Source organism: Staurois parvus, unplaced genomic scaffold (genome assembly GCF_062004578.1).
Source record: "Staurois parvus isolate SC_StPar_1 unplaced genomic scaffold, SC_StPar_1.0 ptg000236l, whole genome shotgun sequence".
Taxonomy (NCBI): Eukaryota; Metazoa; Chordata; class Amphibia; order Anura; family Ranidae; genus Staurois; species Staurois parvus.
In genome coordinates this window covers 467,909-483,415 of record NW_028318032.1, presented here as the reverse complement: position 1 = coordinate 483,415, position 15,507 = coordinate 467,909, and the positions used below count along the sequence as shown (strand labels likewise).

At 40.3% G+C, this 15,507-nt stretch overlaps 1 protein-coding gene across 2 annotated transcripts in view; it reads left to right on the top strand.

The window, feature by feature from the left end:
- LOC149460050 (neurotrypsin-like) overlaps window positions 1–15,507 on the top strand; it is a 59,380-nt gene that overhangs the window by 37,987 nt on the left and 5,886 nt on the right. For both annotated transcript variants that reach the window (XM_089680187.1, XM_089680186.1), the window contains 5 exons: window positions 40–181; window positions 3,002–3,201; window positions 9,189–9,267; window positions 10,167–10,289; window positions 13,262–13,539. In XM_089680187.1, coding sequence (XP_089536313.1) covers window positions 40–181; window positions 3,002–3,201; window positions 9,189–9,267; window positions 10,167–10,289; window positions 13,262–13,539 — 822 coding nt within the window. The remainder of the gene's footprint in view (window positions 1–39; window positions 182–3,001; window positions 3,202–9,188; window positions 9,268–10,166; window positions 10,290–13,261; window positions 13,540–15,507) is intronic.

The following is a 15,507-nucleotide window of genomic DNA, read 5'->3' as shown; positions in this document are numbered from 1 at the left end:
TTAAGACACGTAGTAAATTAATATTATTCATGGTTTTAGGGCCTCCAATTCGTTTGATGGATGGGGAGAGCACCAAAGAAGGCAGAGTGGAGATATTCCTCAATGGAGAGTGGGGCAGTGTGTGTGACGATGGCTGGACAGACAAGGATGCGGTGGTGGTCTGCCGGCAGCTTGGCCACAGGTGATTGGCTTGCTATGAACCATTTAGGGGGAAACCCATACCCTTCAGGAACTATGATGCTGTAGAGTAAGGAAAAGCAGAAGTTTTCTATTTCAAAGATAGGAAGTTCATTTTACAGCCTTGCTATAGTAGTCATCAAGGCACAAGGCAAAAATGTTCCTAAATGAGACACTGACATCAATAAAACAACCTTTCCCTAATTCAAAAAATGCTGGATTTTAATTTTAAATATTAGTTCTGTTTATTTAACAAAATCTGTAATAGAATTTTATTTAATGACATCAGATTACTTTTATTTTACCTTTCCTCAGCTTGTTTAATACTGGTGTAATGTAACAGTTTTGGCAAAGTCATCTAGTGGTTTTGTCTGACAATGACAAGGAGCATAATGCCAAGTGTGTATAGGAACATATATTGTCTGGAAGAAAAAGAAAATGTATTACTTTACTGGCATTTAAAACCTAAACCATCTGACATGAGTTCTCATGAGGGCATTTGAAACATCTGTGCAGACACATCATTCCTCCCAATGCCAAAAAAGCAAAACTGTGCTGAGATGCACAGCATATATGTGTCTACAATCTGCATTGATAAACAGAGACAGTTTTACATGTCAGATGGAAGTTCACATAAGCCACATCCAAAGCTGACCTCAAACATTATGATCTTATTGTACAGTAAATAACAAATATATGGAAATAGATCACTCATGGGAGTTTGGGGATGCAACAAATGATTTACTAAGAAATCAGAAAACATATTGCTTCTAAAGACTGTCTATTCATAATAACAAGAAACTAGAAATGTAGGTGTAAAGGTTCGTCTGTCAAAATGGCATGAACAATAATAAAATAACAAATCTATATTCAATGATCCTTAAAATACACACAGAGATGTATACATATCCCATTGACACTATGGGCTGATTTAGCAAAGATAAATAAGCTGTTCACCTTGCAAAAGAAGTTTCCATCAGCTTAGTAAATGTGGTAAAGCTCTGCTGACTGTCATCATCCAAACAAGTGCAAACAAACATACTGGTTTTTATTTTCCTTTCTTTTGGTTGGGTATTCTTTGCAAAGTGAATTTTTATCACTAAGCTCTGGGGATATTGACATCTTGGACAGTGGCTACACCTCCCAAGTTATCTATGGTTAAAAAAAGATCTCAAAGCCCTAATGTATATTGAGAAACTAGACACTGTTCCTCAATTTTATGGTTCCACAGCTCGTTTTTTTCAAGAGATGGCAATCTTTGAACACACATTATCAGATTCTGAAATTACGTTGCTCATATCTACATTCTGCTATTCAAGTACCATACAACAAATGTATCCAAATTCTCTGGGTAGATTGAAGTTGAGGACCAAGGGACGTATTTGTCCCATGTTTTTAATTGCGTGTATCATCTAATTAAGAACTTAAAATTCTTTTTTTTTTGGTTTGAGTCAAAATATTAGTTCTTATCAACAAACAACAAATGGATCTAGCTTTTTGCCAATTATTTCATGAAATGGCTTAGTTACAGCAACTGAAGTGTACGAACTTTAAAAACAAAAAAATTGATTCTTTTGGCGTTCCAAAATCTTACGGTCCTCAAAGGGTTAAATCAATTTCCGTTTTAATTTATGCAAAGTAAGCATTGGATGTTCTATTTAGCTTTATCTCTTTGTATCCCTGATATAGGCTTGAAAATTAAAAAAAAAAATTAATACTTGACTTTCAGGAATCAGGATGTAATATCTATGAGAATTTGAAAAGAAAACTTGACTGCATTCCATGTTTATATTTCTTTTTGTCTTCTTTATGTTCTTTTTATCTCCTAATTATCTATTTATTTTCTTTTTTTTTTCTCTCGTTTTTTTTAATTTCAATTTAGTTTTTCCTTTGAAAGGGATATCTCTCATTACTGGGTCATTATTCATCGTTTAAGGTTTGAGATCCTATTTCTTTGTAACTAAGTGAAAATATGACGACATATGCATAAGTGCTGAAGTAACATTGTTCAGTTTACTGCTTTTATGATATAAGAATGCCTATTTTCTTAATTTATTTCTTTTAGTGGACTTGAGATGTCCATTAATTTTGTTTACTTATGTTGAAAATGAGTAAAAATTATATTTAAAAAAAAAAAAGCTCTGGGGAAACTTCCCTTGCAAAGTGAACAGATTATTTTGCCTTTAGTAAATTGACCCCTGTATTTCTTCTATAAAGCATATGACCACCATGGTGCCTGACAAACCTTTACGCCTGCATTTCTGGTTTCTTATTGTACAGTTCCCTTTAAATATACCAGAACTATGTCCTGTGATAGCGTTCTGTCATGCAAAATGGTTGTTGGCATGGGATGTTCCCTGGATTCTTTTGTTTGGTACCTGTGAATAAAATGACTTGACCATTTTATTAAAGGGTTATAATCCCATCCAACTCCAATTCAGTACTATTGGCTAATCTACAGCAAAAATACCATGACATGAGCTCCGCAAGTGACAAGAGTGAAATTTAAAAACAACTTAAAAAACTTACATAGAAAAAGTAATTCACACATCTGCGCCAACGAGATTAACCTTTAGCATTAAACAGAGTGCTTTCACAATTTGCCTACATCACTCCCTCTATGTGGAACATCTGAGGCTTGCTATAGAGCAGCCCCACTTGTTGGATTGCTTCTTACTGTTGCCTCTCTATAATTGGAAGACACAGATGGCATCTGTTTGTTTTAGCTATTTAATACAGTATGGTCTTGTTCTTGCAAACATGGTACAGCATGAAGTAGACAGAGCAAACCGATCTAAGCAAAATTATTTTCTTTTATATTTAGGGGTCCTGCCAAAGCCAGGACAATGGCTTACTTTGGTGAAGGACAAGGTCCAATTCACCTGGATAACGTAGACTGCAATGGCACAGAAACCACACTGGCAGAATGCAGGAAGCAGGACAGTGGAATCCACAACTGCTGGCACAGTGAAGATGCTGGTGTTATATGTAATTATGCAGAGAAGAAAGCCATTGGACTGAAGGGTACAGAATCTTTCATTACACTACTGAGATCCATAGGCCAAGCGTCATACATTCCGCTGATTAGAGCTGCAACAGGCATAAATTCCTAGAACTGATCTGATTTGAGCAAGGACAGGAAGAGTTGAGGTGTTCTTTAGTTAGAGTATCATGTAATAAAGGTCACCTAGTTTGAGAAGTTTCAATGTAGAAGATTCAGCATAATAAAGAAGAATTGACAATGCTTATCAACACTGGGCCTCATATATCAAAATGTCTACAATATGAGCTGTCTGTGTTGACCTTTAGTTTAGTACAACCTACTATGTAATGCATTATGGCCACTAGATGAAGCTGACAATCATAGGAAATCATCTTATTAAACAAATTTGTCAAGGATGGGTGAATGTTGTCACATTTGTCCAACATTGTTTATAAATAGGCCACATATTATCTAGTGGTAGCAACATCAGAGCGCTTATTGGTGCTAATACGACACAATATGAGCCTTCAAGTCTTTGAGTCGTGAGAAGAGCTCAGTGAGTATTGCACATGAAATGTTAAACAAGTCCTAATAATACAACCTGGCACAACTCATCTATTAATCCCAGAAAAAGTCCCAGTGCTTGTTTTCTAATATGTTAGGTATTAACAGATTTATAATGTTAAGTCTTAAATTGCATTAGGCCTCATTCACACAGATGTACATAAGCGTACACCCCTGTGAGGGAAATGTTTGCCCATATGGGATGCACAGGTGTTCTGTGCATTTGCATGCAAGCAGTCCCATTTATGATCCCACACACACCCATATGGATGTCAAATTGGGAGCCGTGGCTATATCTTCAATCTGCTGCATCCCAATAAAGATGAATGGGACTGCCTGCACAGGGGTGCAAGGAACAACCGTACATCCCATGCAGGCAAGCACGGCCTTGCACAGGTTTACACTTAAGTACGCACATTCGATTGAGACATTATTCATTTAAAGGTATTTTAATCAATTGCTCCACTTGATCAACAAATGAGTTAATAGAGGCAGTTCTAACATCTCCAACACAAATGAGATTCAATGTGCCTTCTGCTGCCACTTCTGTTGTAGCTTAGGTGGAAAAGGAATCTCTTGAACTGTATATTAGTGACATCCACTGCAGCCATACTGCCTACAGGACAAATGTGGATGTCAGGCAGTTTAGAGGACAGCCATGGTAATTTGCTCGATTCCAAATTAATATTATTATTATTATACAGGACTTATATAGCGCCGACAGTTTGCTCAGCGCTTTACATTATGGAGGGAGACAATACAGCAACAATACAGTTCAATACAAGAGGGATTAGAGGGCCCTGCTCCTTGGAGCTTACAATCTAGGAGGGAGGGGATAGTGGTACAAAAGGTAATTAGCTGTGGGGGATGGAGTGGTAGGAAGAGTAGAGGATTCCAGTATTTAGCTGGGGACGGGGTAGGCTTTCCTGAAGAGATGGGTTTTCAGAGTGCGCCTAAAGGTTATCAGAGTAGGCGATAGCCTGATAGATTGGGGTAGGGAGTTCCAGAGCATGGGTGAAGCCCTTGAGAAATCCTGGAGATGAGCATGGGAGGAGGAGACAAGGGAGCTAGAGAGTAGGAGGTCTTGCAAGGAACGGAGAGTACGGTTTGGGTGGTATTTAGAGACAAGATCGGTGATGTAATTGGAGGCAGTGTTATGAACGGCTTTATACGTTAGTGTTAGTGTTTTGAATTTTATCCGTTGGGCAATGGGAAGCCAGTGGAGGGATTGGCAGAGAGGGGTGGCAGATACAGAGCGGTTAGTAAGTTGAATGAGTCTAGCAGCAGCATTCATGATGGACTGTAGTGGGGATAGCCTGCGATGAGGTAGGCCAGTGTGGAGGGAGTTACAGTAGTCAAGGCGTGATATAATAAGGGAGTGAATGAGTTGCTTAGTGGTTTCTGAGGTTAGGAACGGTCGTATCTTGGAGATATCGTGAAGTCTACATGCGTTTGTCAGCGATTGGACCTGGGGCTGAAAGGACAGATTGGAGTCTAGGATTACACCTAGTACCCTGGCGTGAGGGGTGGGACTAATGATAGTGTTGTTGATCTTGATGGAGAAGTCAGGGGAGGGGGCACGGGCTGGAGGGAATACTAAGAGCTCAGTTTTGGAAAGGTTGAGTTTGAGGAAGTGGAGTGACATCCAGTCCGATATGTCACTTAGTAGTCTGGTGAAGCCAAATAAAGCTTTCTGGTCACAAAAGCGAACAGTTTAACCAGACATTGATAATTAAATATACAGTATGCTATGCTAACCTAAACCCTAAAATGTATTATAGTTAACTATTAACCTCTATTCTCAAATGTATCCATATAAATCAAATTATCAAATTTATCCATGCAAAAACGTAATACAATATGTGCTTAGTTCAAACACAAACCTCTAATTCCCATAATATATCAGTAAAATATGGGAAAAAAACGTGCTACAGAGTCTTAGTGCTAATAAAGAGATCTTTATAAATAGCGGTTTCTTTTATACTTTATAGAGCACCAATACTTCCACCCAGGGACAGACTGACAACTCATGGGGCCCCCGGGCAATAGGGGATCATGGGGCCCCTGTGTCCTTGCCCAAACTCAAAAAAGCCTATGAAAAAGGTACCAAGGGCATCTCATGGGGCCCCCTACTTACCCCGGGCCCTCAGGCAGTGCCTGAGTTTCCAAATGGTCAGTCCGCCCCTGCTTCCCTAGAGTAAGATCCTCTTTACTCCTCCAGAAACAGCTTCTTTGCTTGTCCCACATCTTTCCCAAATGCAGGATCTCAGCAATTCACATTTTTTATTTTCAAAGCTAAGAAAAATGCAATCAAACTTACAAACAAGAGTGTCACATCACTATGGCTTGGACCTTTATTAAACTGCACAGGCAGGTATTACCATTCAGTTATGTCCATACATGTTTAGCTTGCGTGATGACATCACACCACTTAACCCCACTTGATGCGTTTTGTCATATGACAGACTTCATCAGCAGTGGTGTATTACTTTTTTTATATGGATGTATTTGGTAATAGAGGTTGTTGGCTCCCTGTAATACTCTTTAGAGTTTAGGTTAGCTTTGTATTTTATTCTTTATCAATTTTTGCTAAAATCATACAGATATTCATAAAACAGCTTAGTTTTCTTTTGTGTATTTATCTACAAAATTGTGCAGAATTTATACATTTTTATTAAAACCAGACTTATGTTGCTAAGGGGTCCAAAATGTCATTACTTCCATCACGAATGCAAAAAAAAATAAACATTTCACAATAAACCGTTAGTATTCTTACCCAATAGATCTACATCCTCTGCACCACACCCTGTCTTTTTTTTAATTAATTCTTTATTTTTAACAGCACATGGTAGCAGTACAGAGACAAAAGAGATGAACAATATAATATACATCTCCAAAGACTCATACATATGAACAACAATATACACAATAAACAGTGTCATTCAATACCCAGTATCCACCCAAAGGAGATGGGCACACAGGTCCAACTCCAGAGAGACAAAAGACACCCCTCTGAATATTTCTGGTGTTTCAGAGTAGAATAAGTCTCTGCACCCCGGGCTGCACTGTTTTTTTCCTCCTATAAACAGCAGTCAGGAAAAGAAGAAGAAAAAAAAAAGGGGGGGGGGGGGAAGAGGCACAGAAGAGGGGAAGCCTATTCATAACCATCCCCCCTCCAACTCCCACAGATTAGCATTGCCAGATCTCAGGGCAAGACAGTTCTGTGAGCTACACCAGCAGAGCAGCGTACTCCTCCGAATAGAGAAATTAATGCCAGTAATGCCATTTCTCAAGGACACACTCTGTCTTTAATGTATGGCTGCCTTATTAGTCCAGGTGAAGATTTCACACCCCCTTTTCTTTTGAAATGGAAAGGAATCTGGGTCACACATTTTCTCAGGAAGAAAGAGATCATATTTTATTCTTCACTCACAAATTATCAATCTCTAACAGAGTCCAGGAAACTAGATATAAAATCCTGACCAGGTGGTAGAATCTGCACTCTTCTAAATAAAATGTATTGCTTAGTCTCCTCTTATTGCTGGAGATGTAACTGCTCTAGGGGAGCACTATTACATATTTTTCTGAGAATGCCCACTTCTGCATCCATTTTGAGGAGACATCCAAAGACTAATCACGCAGTTAATGGGAATATAACTCAGGGACAATCCCACGGCCCTCCTCCTTCACATGACTCCACTACAAAAACCCCTACTTATTCACCCCACCCATGCAGTGAGATCATGCCTACCACTGAAGAGTACTGAACCCCCCCGTATAGGCCTGTGGTTTTTGGTAGCTAATTATATCAACCATATGGAGTATCTTGCTGCCTCCCTGAATTGCAGGGAAGACAAATTTTGCTCCACTTGGTTCCATTGGAATGGCTTCCATTTCACGCTGGAATACCGATATCATGTCACAGCACAATCTGAGATTATTACTGGAACTTGACCAGATATCCACAGGAAACACATATTAGCTGACTGGCCCTTAGGCAAGGATAAGACAGGGCATTCTACCTCATGCCTTTTTTTTCTCTTCATTAGCTCTCCCCTCTCTGCCTCGCTAACCCTTCCCCCACCCCTTTCTTTTTTCTCCTTTTTTGCTCATATGGGACTTTTTTTCTTCTAACTAACCCCAGTCTGTTATGTTCTGCTCAATAACATAAAATTTCATACACATTACAATACCAAGAGGCCACATGCAAACCCTTGTCCGGAACACAGAAACACTAAGATGTATGATGTAATTTCTAGCAAACCGAGGAATTATTAACACCTAAATGTGTCTTCCTTTTAATATATTTGTGCAATCATTCTGTAAAAACTGTATACTCTTGCATTTGTTTTTCTTTTGGAAAGTACCATATTTTCTCAACTGTAGAATGGTTAAAAAATTCTTACCCAAGCACTTGCAGTTTACAACTTTCAATGTTACTGGCTTTTGTTTCCTGAGTGCTGCTTCCCTGAACTGTTGGTCTTCACAGGAGTTAACTATGGACAGTGCTTGGAGAAGGGAGGAAGAAGATGAGGGGGGGGGGAGCAGGGGAGTGCCTTGCCTTTCTAGGCGGTGTGTTTTTATTGATAAAAAACAGTGTAGGAAGACACAGCTCTAGTACCTACATACAAAAGTGACTCCATAGGACACTGCAAGAGATTGGAGTCACCTTGAAACAGGAAACCTGGAACAGTGATCATGGCACCAGCTTATACTGTATCATTTTAGTCATTGAAGTCCTAGCAACATAACTCAAGAAAATGTTACATCATCTGAAAAAAATGTGCACACGTTCTACATAGACAGATTTGGGATAGTTTACTTTGTATTAACATGCTGTGTGAGCTTATTATACATAAAGTCCATACATATTTTGATATAGGACAATTTTTTTTTAAATGTTGGAACTTTTTAAGAATGAAACATTATGATTATCACACCAGAGATCACTTGTGTATGGTAGTCAAAACTGGACTGTTATAGGTCCCCTTCACATGACCATTCAGTTTTTCAGGCAGACCTGATTGGACGGTCCATGTATCCCTATGGACCAGTGGGAGTAAACAGACTTGTGTCTGTTTACACCCAGCTACCTCCGATCTGATTCAGTCCACTAAAATTAAATGCAAGGGGATTTGGTCTCCTCTGTATAGGTGGATCGGATAGAAGGTAGTCGGGTGTAAATGGACAGATGGTCCATTTACACCCGGCCGCCCATGGAGCAGAGTGGGCATGGTCCTTGTCCACTCTGCATAAACTGAGTGGTAATGGACCTGTAACCTGCCTGCTCTGCTCTGCTCTGATCAACAGGGGACCAGTGGATTGCTCTCCTGGTGAGCAAATCAAATTGGCCAGTGTGAAAGGGACCTGAAGGCTAAGAATGCTAAAAATGTTTAATTTTAGGTAGGATAAACACAGGAAAGGGATGAGGAGTAATTTCATCAAATTTCTTTTTATCACTTAGACGCAAAATTTGCCCTATGTGGTATTAGTCTTGTGACTCGACGAAAGAAAAGAATTGTTGGTGGAACCAAGTCAGTCAGGTATGTCTGATTATATTATTTGTTTCAGGGCGAGGAAATAGCGTTCTCCCACTCCTCTTAAAATCTCTGTCTACTGCCAAAGCGACTGTGTATAAAACCAGTACATGTTAGTGTTAAAGCACTTCTGCCCAGAACACAAAATAGTTCTGGATTAGCACCAAACATGGTAAAATGAGAGGAAGACGGTAAGATGCAGGCAAAATGAAGATGTGTCGATGGAGTATAATTTTAATTAAAAACATGACACTTCTCAACATATTTTGTATTACAGGATTATAAATAAAGAATTCTTTTATTATTGCCCAAAAGAATTATAAATTTAGCTTTGGTCATTGCATACTTATTTTTTATTGTCTTGACACGTGTTGAGTATGTCTTCTCTCCATTTATGGACTGGATTCTAGCAGCTCAGAAGCAAAAAATCTAAGTGTACCAACAGATGTAAAGTAACAGTTTCCTTTGCCAATGTTTAAGCCTCTGCCAAGTATAAGCCTATAATTAACTTGCTAGTGCATAATTTGTATACAAAAACTGCTACTCCCCCATTGAGTATCACTATCTTGCCTCTTGCACAGTGAAGCCAGGCTGTCCTTCCTCTGGTAGTCATTTATCACTGCTCTTTGTATATCACAGTGGCCAGTGAAAGTGGTTAAAGGTGGAGGTGAGGGCTTAGCTGTTGACCTCTGACTTACAGTAAAGTCAAAATGTGCATATTGCTAAAAGTTCTGTCTAGTCTTCATGATTGGTTGCTTCGCACATTGTTTTTATTAAATAGGTAATATGGAGGCAACATAAGTTTTTATGGTAAGGAGACAAAACTTCCTATATAAAAATTCTTAGAATTCTTAAAAAAGGGCAGCAGAGTTATTTAATATTTGTGTTGTGATTTCTTCTTATAGGGGGATTTGGCCATGGCAAGCTTCTCTGAGGCTTAAGGGATTTCATACAGAAACTCGTTTACTATGTGGAGCAACACTCATCAGCAGTTGCTGGGCCTTAACAGCTGCTCACTGCTTTAAGAGGTTAGTAGAAGGAAGGAGAGCCGCAGACTTACAACACATACTTTAACGTCTATTACAAAGGCAAAGCACCCTGCCAAATGGTTACTTTATGAGTGACCTATGTTAGAATGTTAAACGGCAGGATTGCCAGTTATCTGAAATACTTCCTAAATTACTTAACATACCCTCTAGTCCTCAACCACAGGAAAACCACAAGTGCCTGCTGGGAAACCACCATTAGATTTTTGGTTTTGTTCCCTTTGTTCTTTGAGGTTTCCTCTCTATGAAGACTTTCAAAATTGGCCTCCAAACACACCTGTCCATCCTTGTTTATGTCTGCGGATAATTTCATTCCCCATAGTTGAAAAATTAACACAGTTTTAGAAGGATTTGAGTGATCAAATGGAAAAGCATAATGCATATTTTATGTTATGTTTCAGAGCTGTGTATCAGCTTGCCGAGTGCTCCTCGTAAAAGTCGGAAGTCTTATACACTTGAATATGTAAAAATATGTAAATATACTGAAATACATATGAATTTATCCATCCCTTTCTTTTGTTGTTTAATTTTGCTAGTATCTTTTACTTTCCAGTGTTTATGGAGCGAAGCACTAATGTTTATTAGCATCCTCTCCATAGGTAGTATAGCAAAGAGGCCCTAGTGCAGAATGTACAGGATCTTGTGATATACAGTATAGCAGAATAGCTCACAGCAGCAACAAAGGACATATCTTTTTTTTTTTGCCAATGCAACAACCTTTAGCTATCCAATCTGGGTTTGATTTAGGCTTGTGGTAGCCTTGTATTTTAATGAACCAAAGGTTGTTTTTGTAGTTAGAAGTTCAGTAATTTATTGGATAAAAAGTTGGAAGATGAGCAGAGAGCTCAGTGCAGTTGACTGTCACCAATAGTAATGATGCCCAGTAGAACAAGTACTTTATTAAAAATGTTTAGTATGTGTGTGTATATGTGTGTATGTGTATATACATATTTATATCTTTTGGACGATCTGGCTATACTATCTAGAATGATCTAGATCACAAGACACAACACTCACAGCTTGCTGATTTGGCAGTGAAGGAGTAGAAATACGCTGATAGGCAAGTTCAATATATTAGACTGACAGCATTGTGCACTGTAGCACTGTCAGATTGGCTCTATCCTGGCACATTCTTTCCTAAAATCAGGCCTTCTTTGCAGGGGATTACAGGACGCTGGTATAAGGACAAATTTAAATTTGAACTTCAGGAATCTTGAAAATTTCCCTTGCAGTGGGGCTCCCCATGCTCCACTGGCCTAAGGTCCAGATGTTATTGAGACAGATGCTGGGTCTATAGCCCTGGACTGGAAGTGAGGACACTGAGGGACAGTCCACCATGGGAGCATGGGGAAGTGCTGTCTATCAAGGGAGGAGAGGATCGAGTAAGCAAAAGTGTTTTTGCTCTCCCTTGAACTAAACAAGTAGTTAACCTTTGTAGTGCAGATGCAACATTTACAGATTTCCTTAAGTTGGGCATTGGATACTAACACTAGTTGCATATAATGATATTTATTGAATATATAACGGCATCTTTTGGTGTTTTATGTCTATCTGGAGTTCATTTTACATCAATTAAAATGTAACCATTTTATTCAGTGAACAGCTGAAGCCAGATACATTTGTAAATATGCTCCATAAACACACATTTAAAGTGCTTGTAAACCCAGTGTTGGTCAAATGCTGAATACTGTCATCCATAAATACCTTTGCGTGCTCTGTGTCTGATCACCTCTTTGTAAAATTTGTCTGTCACTCCCAGGGGCGGACTGACTGTTCGGGTACTCGGGCACTGCCTGAGGGCCCAGGGTCAGTAGGGGGCCCCATGAGATGCCCCTAGTACCTTTCATATGCTTTTTTGAGTGTGGGTGAGGACACAGGGGCCCCATGATCCCCTACTGCCCGGGGGCCCCATGAGTTGTCAGTCCGCCCTTGGTCACTCCATTTTTGAGATGAAGCCCTCCGAAGTTGTTCCTTTCTGTGGGTGCATAGTAGTGATGTCACCAGAATCCCCTCCCCGCTCTACACACCCTCATCCCCGTGCTGATCCCCGGCATAGTGGTGCGCACTGCGGGAGTGCTGCCCACGTCCCCTGACGAGTCCTTTCCAATTAGACACTTGGATCTGCACCACCTGACATCATCCCCTAATGCTGAGGGACAGAGCTGCCAATCCAGGTGCACCAGGAGGAAGAGGGGGAGCCAGAGAGAGATCTGTGCATGAATGCACAAGAGGCATGGACACTTCTTACGCTAGTGCATGAGAAGTATTATGTAGGCTGTCAATCAAAGGAGAAGGAGCGTGGCGACACCATTTTATGGCCTGTGATGGTTTTGTTCAATGAGGGACAGAGAGGAAAAGAGTGTCAGGTCCTTTTCCAGGCAGACTGGCGGTGTATGCATTTTCCTGCTGTGCAGATTATGGTAATGTGATGATCTAAATTTATATTTTTTGGATTTACAACCACTTTAAAGAAACACTGGGGGTTATTTACTAAGGCCGGAGAGTGCAAAATCTGGTGCAGCTCTGCAAAGAACCAATCAGTGTCCAGGTTTTATTTCCAAAGCCTAATTGAACAAGCTGAAGTTAGAAGCTGATTGGCTACCATGTACAGCTGTAGCTGATTCTGAGTGCACCAGTTTTGGTAAATCTCTCCCCCCGCTGTTACTTTGCCCATTCATGACAATGGTACCTTCTGATAGCCCACAAGATATATGCAATATATACTGACTAAAAGGCTACCTGCAGGTTTGAACACATATGATTGGGAGCAATGATATCTTCCACCCAAGGAAGCTGTGATACTATTGGAAACCAGGCCTTACTAAAGATGGACTCCTGCATTAAGATCATAGAACACTTTCTAGAATGACTCCATGCTAACTTTATCAGGTATATTCAATGATGGTATATGTGTATTCTGTTATGGGTTTATGATTTCTTTGTGAATCCCTCAGGTTTGGAGAGAAGCCACACCGATATTCTCTCAGAGTAGGCGATTACCATACTGGTGTAGAGGATGACTTTGAAAGAGAACTTCCTGTACAGAGGATTGCCGTACACAAGAAGTATCATTCTGGCAGCAATGACAATGATATTGCATTGGTGAGAGTTCAGGGGAAGGAACACCAGTGTCTTGCCTTCAGTGACCATGTGCTGCCCATCTGTCTGCCAGAGAGGAAGGAGAAGGCATCTTACCAGAAGCCATGCTTTATCTCTGGATGGGGGGACACAGGTAAATCATCACAGGTGTCATAATGTCAAAGCAGAACTCCAATCAACAACGCACAGTTGAAATGATATTTTCAGGCCATTTTTGCGGTTCACTCACCTCTAACACACGGCATAATCAGGAGGGTGACAACATTACTTCTTGCTGAGGCTACCTGTGGCACCTGTCTACTTACTATAATAGGATTGCAATCAGACCACGATAGATCACTAGAACAGTGAATCTATTGTTTCAAGGGGAGAAAAGACAAACCTGCTTCATCTATACAGTAATTAACTTAATTCATTCCACGACTCTGGTCACGAACCGAATTGGTCGCGAACTGAAGCAAATTTTCCCATAGGGTTCGATTTAAATCAGGTTAATCCATTCTGACCCCTACAAATGTGGTCGCCAACCAAATCAAATTTTCCAATAAGGTTCAATGTAAATAAGGTTAATGCGTTCTGAACTTTTTTTGGTTTTTTTTGAACCACAAAAATATGAAACAAATTACAGTACAGTATGAAGAGAGAGAACACTAACCTTGCTTGAGACGACTTCTTGCATGAAACAGGAAGGCTAATGGGAGGCAGTTATTGTTCGGAGGGAGAGTCCCCCTCCATAAGGACATTGGGGAGATCTCCTTCAGGGGTTTCCTCTCTTCTTTGTCTCTTAGCTGCAGGCTCAGTTTTGGTGAAAAATCGGCACTTGTCTTTTCCTGCACTGCATAACCCTCTGGAAATGAGAGACCACATTAATATTCATCAGATTCAACACTGTTCATTACAGTTATGTTGGGGTGGTGCTTCTGGTCACCTTCATTACCACTCTGCACTCTCTTTTTAACAACATGCTTGCTCTGCACATTCTTATCACCTTGATTACCTCTCTGCACATTCTGGTCACCTTCATTACCTCTCTGCATATTCTGGTCACCTTCATTATTGCTCTGCATATTCTGGTCACCTTCATTACTGCTCTGCACATTCTGGACACCTTGATTACCTCTCTGCATATTCTGGTCACCTTCATTACCGCTCTGCACGTTCTGGTCACCTTCATTACCACTCTGCACTCTCTTTTTAACAACATGCTTGCTTTGCACATTCTGGTCACCTTCATTACCACTCTGCACATTCTGGTCACCTTCATTACCGCTCTGCACGTTCTGGTCACCTTGATTACCTCTCTGCATATTCTGGTCACCATTACAGCTCTGCATGTTCTGGTCACCTTCATTACCACTCTGCACGTTCTGGTCACCTTCATTACCGCTCTGCACATTCTGGTCACCTTCATTACCACTCTGCACATTCTGGTCACCTTCATTACCGCTCTGCACGTTCTGGTCACCTTGATTACCTCTCTGCATATTCTGGTCACCATTACAGCTCTGCATGTTCTGGTCACCTTCATTACCACTCTGCACGTTCTGGTCACCTTCATTACCGCTCTGCACGTTCTGGTCACCTTCATTACCACTCTGCACTTTCTTTTCAACAACATGCTTGCTCTGCACATTCTTGTCACCTTCATTACCGCTCTTCACTTTCTTCTTGCGACCATGCTTGCTCTGAATTTTCTTTTTTAAGCCATACTGGATGTCCTGTACAGTATGTGCTAAAAAGCACACCAAAAAGCTTCTCAGTACTGTAAGTGTCTTCACAGTACACTTTCAGTGTCTGTCTGTGACCGCCATCTCGCCTACAGGAAGTGAGGACCACCTGTCAGAGCAGGGAAGATGGCCGCAGCTCGTGTTGTCAACCAAAGCGGAGTTTGCGAACAAAAGCAAATTTTTGTGAACTCTTCTGTTTGCGAACCGAGTTGTTTGTGAAAAGAAGCATTCGTGAATCTAAGTATCACTGTACTGTATTGTCTGGATACACAGGAAATGCTGTGACATCACATCAGTGGCTCTTTTACCACAATGCAGAAGCAATGTTTTGCATTGTGCTCACAACCATTATTACAGAGTACTTTTTTGGCATG